The sequence below is a fragment of the Seriola dumerili genome, unplaced genomic scaffold (genome assembly GCF_002260705.1).
Source record: "Seriola dumerili isolate Sdu_G_001 unplaced genomic scaffold, Sdu_1.0 BDQW01000068.1, whole genome shotgun sequence".
NCBI classification, from domain to species: Eukaryota; Metazoa; Chordata; class Actinopteri; order Carangiformes; family Carangidae; genus Seriola; species Seriola dumerili.
The window spans coordinates 5,228,429-5,233,428 of NW_019174323.1; the positions used below are offsets into that span (position 1 = coordinate 5,228,429).

The following is a 5,000-nucleotide window of genomic DNA, read 5'->3' on the forward strand; positions in this document are numbered from 1 at the left end:
ATAATGGAAAGCAAAACGTTGAACTCATCAAGGATTAATGATAGTGGCCAAACTTTGACTGTCCCATGGTATCCAAAACCACAAAGGCACATTATGTCAAAAAAAAAAATGCAGAAAGGGAAAGTTACTCTACTTTCCAAGACACTTAAAATATTTATTTGTATTTAATGTTTATTTAGTGGTATCTGATGCCAGTCAGAAAGTAGAAATGAGAACGGAGTGCACAAGAAAAGGAATAGAGATAAGCTGCCCTTTTTACATTATATCAGTGTATCCACTACATCAGATTCAACACAGAAATGCTTTGGCACAGAAGCAGCAATAAAAATGAACCAGCAGTAGTCTTTTAAAGCCCTCGTTCACCGTTTTTTGGGGTCATCTATTTTTAGTAACTGACAATTTATAACCTTGTTTTTAGTGCTTCTCAGGCCTTAAATGGTTATTTTGGAAATTGTCTAGCTCTGAAAACAAGAGATGCGTACATGAAAAATTCAGAAAGGAGCTATTTGTGTTTTATATTATAGGCCCGCTGCATATTAAGAGGATTTTTGAGGTGGCCCTCACTGGGACTTGAGGAGGACAGGGAAAAAAATATAAATTCTCCTGTCTATATTTGTCATCTCAGGCGAGTCATCGCTGCCATTTTGGGGGAAAACCTCAAATATTCAAATGTGTCCGAGTCTATTTAAAGTAGCCCAAGGCCTTTTTCTGCTGCAGGCTGAAGGTTCCTTTTTTCTAAATTCCCTTCACTGTCTTTTATCTACTTTGTCATTTATCAACATGACAGTTTGGACTTTTGCTCAGTGCATGCCAACTCAAATCTATGACATTCTCTCTCTTTGAATTAGACCATGGATATTTCAAGGAGTAGCACAAAGGGAACTGGGTGGACTGATGGAGTGAAGGAGGGATAGAAAAAGACAGATATTCTCTCTCTTTACACATGCCTCTCTGTCCTCCCAGTTTCTTTCTTAAAAAAAAAAAAAAAATTTGATTCTGCTCTTAAAATATTTGCACGAGTTCAAAGAAGTCGATGTTTCTCCGGGCTACTTTTACTTAATACATTTTTCTGCTTCTGTGGCGTTAGAAGATCTGTGATGAGAGATAAAAGAGGAGCGACTCTGTGGTATGTTTTCTTTCCTAGGTGATGCTTTTTGGTGGGGAACAAAAAAAAACAAAACAATCCAGACAAAAAAAGTATATGCGTCATCATCAGTGGGTTACTGTTTAATGTGGGCACATGAAGCAAGGCATATTCTCTTTTTGTTTTCTTTTACCTTGCCGTGTTTGTCCTGTTCCCTGCTCTCTGCTTATGTGTTGCATTAGTTGTTATAAGCCATCCATCTCCCTGTCTGTCCATATAAAATATGGCTACAGTATACAGCTTGGTTCACTGTCAGGCCGTCTCTTTTGGTCTGTCTGTAACTGTCACTTCCTGCCTCTCTCCAAACTGATGATTTTATTCATGCATTCTCTGCCTTTGCTTTATCTCCTCCTACCTTTTCTTCATGTCTCTCCCTGAGGGTTGTGTTAAAACCCGCCAAGCGGGAGGTTTACTTGCAGGGGTTCGGTTAATGAGACTCTATTCTTGTTGTACTAATCAGGAAAATAGCCCCTGCTGCTCTGCTCCACCTGCACTCAACATCCACTGCCACACTAACTCTGCCAGAATTTAGCGATTCCAGGCGAGTGTTGCCGGGAGCGTCGTTGACCGTAGATTTATAGTCTCTCTTTTCTGCTTAATGCTTATCCGGAGCATCATGGAGGATTCAAGGGGGAAGCCACGAGGTTAAGGACAATGCTCTAAGTCTCAATTATCCTGACTCCTGCTTACGTTCCCTTTAGTACTGGCCTGACCTGCCCCTGGCCTTTATCTGTGGCACATTTTACCATGGCGTAGTCGTGGTTTATTCCTGTGATTCTCAACCAGGTCTTTTAAGCGCAGGGGGTACTTTTGCAGTTGCTCAGGGAAACATGGAAAGATTGTTGAGTAGTTGAACTAATCTGGAAAAATACAAATCACAATTTGAATGCGAAAAACATATTTTCATGTTTAGTCAGCTGTTACACCTGAACACTGTGCGGGCCTGTGAAAACACAAAGAAAGCTGTGAAAGTTAGCTTAACATGATAGAAGGCAAAACTAACAGATAAACAGTTCAAAACTAAATGATGGTTAAAATAAACAGTTAAAAGTATTGGATAAACAGTCCAAGTAGTTAGATAAAAGTAATGAATACATGTTTTAAGTAGATGGCTAAAAAGAAGGTATAAGCGTTTAAAGTAGCTAGCTAACATTAAAGGCAATAGCTAGCTAAAAGTAACAGTAATGATAAATGGTCTACCCCAAACCTCAACCTGTCACCTAACTTCCCCCTTTGCTCCTCTCGTAATTACTACAGCCACTAGAGGTCGCCTAACAATGACAAGGTAACTATGTCTCGTAATAAGCTGCTTGCACTGATGATCTATGGACTCGTTCTTTACAGAAGGACAGGTTCCAGAAAGCTGTACTGATGTTTTATGGTTTATTAGATAAATGAAGAGCCATCCATACTCATGAAACCTTGTAGACTTAATGAGGTCATAAAATATTGATTCATTATAAATAATTGCGTCAAATAGCCCTATACTGTATCCGCTCAACTCTAGGGTGTGTAATGGGTTCCAGTTAAGCACTATTCCTCCCAGTTTCATATAAACAAACATTGATTATCAGATAAAGAGATAGTAGATAATGCTTGAGGAAGCTACAGCCAAAGTAATCCTATACAGCATGCTCTGCATTAATGAAGCTCATATTTAGTTTTTGTGAGTCCAAGGTATTGGATCTTTGGGGTCATTTCGCAGGTGACAGATTGTGCTGCTTGTACTGTATTGTGTCATACTGAAACACGGCGGACAAAATTATAGAAACACCTTTTCATATAATTCCACGGCTCCACAAACTACAGCTCCACCTTTGGACATTACATACCTCATAGAAGTAGGATTTTCTACAGGGCTGTTGTATTTGATCGCACTAGCTCAGCTACGTGCACTAATGAACTGATGACTATGGGTATAAAAGAGTTTCCTCCAGCAGACATGTCAGCTTTGCTAATGTAGCATGGGCATCATCCTGTTTGCAGAAGGTTCTTGTGCCTTCAGAGTAATGTTGCTACATCAAACTTATTTGTGGCGTTTATGTAGAGAAAGATTGAGTGTAGCTGCTTTCAAATCTATTCATATGGCAGCACAATATGACAGCACTTTGGGGAGAACCAAAGCTCAGAGAGACGACTTAAAGAGTTTGTGTTTATGTCGGTGGTTATTTTGTTGGTGCTGATGCTCCAGCTGAACAAATGAAATCCTTGCATGACTGAATCTATGAAAAACTATTCCAAATTACACATATCCCAAAACCCGGTATTATATAATTTCTGGTTAAAAGAGTGTTGTTTACATAAGTCAACACAGAAATTCAGTTTCTGACAGCGTTACTGTATTGCTCTATGGATACAGTATGTTTGTTTTCCCTGCTGTAGTAAACCATTCTGTTTTGAGGTTTTGATAAACATGTCCATCAAAAAGTAGGCTTGCTGCACGCAGAAGACAGTGTACTTATCTTTATGCATTTCTTTGAACAATATTCTATCAGTATTTTAAGTACTGTAAATGAAGAAAGTCCGACTTTGAGTTAGTCATAGTGCAAACAAAATTAATCTGATATCACCTCTCTCACAACCTTCAAGTCTCCAAGATGCTCCCCCCAAGACACACACACAACAACTCCGCCTCTCCAATACACAGTCAATCATGCTGTTTAACATATGTACTCACAGTTCTACCTTCTGTCAGGGATTGTCCCAGATTGTTCCTGCCTCATTACCTTCCTGTTTTCCCAAAAGTCCTGGTTGATGGGTAAATCGATGATTCTGCTTTAAGATAATGCCTAAATGCCAGGATGAAAATGAATTCATGAAATATTCATTAAATGTTGTGTAGGTGTTGTTTCCTGTTGAGCCGCACTCCTTGTAGGTGGTATATTTCCACAGCAGTGTTTTAGTACAGAAGTAAAATCAGTACTTTGAGGTTGTTTAATGTTTTTAATTCAGCAAATGTTCTAATAATGGCTTTGACTTCAGTGACAGAAAAGGACATCACCTTGGACATGTAGAATTTGCAAGCTACTGTTGTACTCTGTTCCTCTCATTAATTTATCAAAGGCTCACCTGTCCCTCCATGCCTCTTCTCTCCACAGCGTCGCAGTGGGTGTGGGTTTCTATGGCAACAGTGAGACCAATGATGGTGTGTACCAGTTGACCTACTCCCTGTACAACGCCAATCACACGCTGGGCGGTGTGGACAGTCTGGTAGGTAACACACAGCGTCACATGATGAGCATCTTCTCTGCATAAACACACATATATGCCTCATAATGTCTCTGTATGAATTCAGTGACATTATGTTTTTTAGTTTGTAAAAACGAACTGAAAACAATCAGTTCAATTAAGGCTTTTTCATAACACATGAAGTGCATAGATGAGAGACCCATCCAGCGAGAAAGAAACAGCTCAGAGTGATGCTTCAGAAATGTTGTATACAGACCCACAGAGACGCACGCACGCACACACACACACACACACACACACACACACACACACACACACACAAACTCACACACACAAGAGAGGAGGAAAGCCCAGAGGACTCAGTTTAGTATGCCTTTAAATGTTTTTATGGTCTCTTTATGGCTTTTTACCACTACACACAAATTGACAGCCTCTCCACACAAAAACTCTTTCCTCCCAGACAGACAACCCACACACACACACACACACACACACTCTCTCTCTCTCTCTGTCTCTCTGTCACTGTGGCCTCAGCAGAAACAAAGGATCGTCCTGTGTGTTTCTTGTGCTCACTTTAGCTCAGTACGTGTGCATGATCCTCTTCTATTTTTATCTGTCTCACTTCCCATCTTAGAGACACAGATGCCCAAATGGAGCTCACTGTTGC

The 5,000-nt window shown here is 40.0% G+C and overlaps 1 protein-coding gene across 2 annotated transcripts in view; it reads left to right on the top strand.

Moving 5' to 3' along the window:
- Positions 1-5,000, top strand: part of ttyh2 (tweety family member 2) — a 94,595-nt gene that overhangs the window by 50,810 nt on the left and 38,785 nt on the right. For both annotated transcript variants that reach the window (XM_022743508.1, XM_022743509.1), the window contains one exon: positions 4,243-4,354. In XM_022743508.1, coding sequence (XP_022599229.1) covers positions 4,243-4,354 — 112 coding nt within the window. The remainder of the gene's footprint in view (positions 1-4,242; positions 4,355-5,000) is intronic.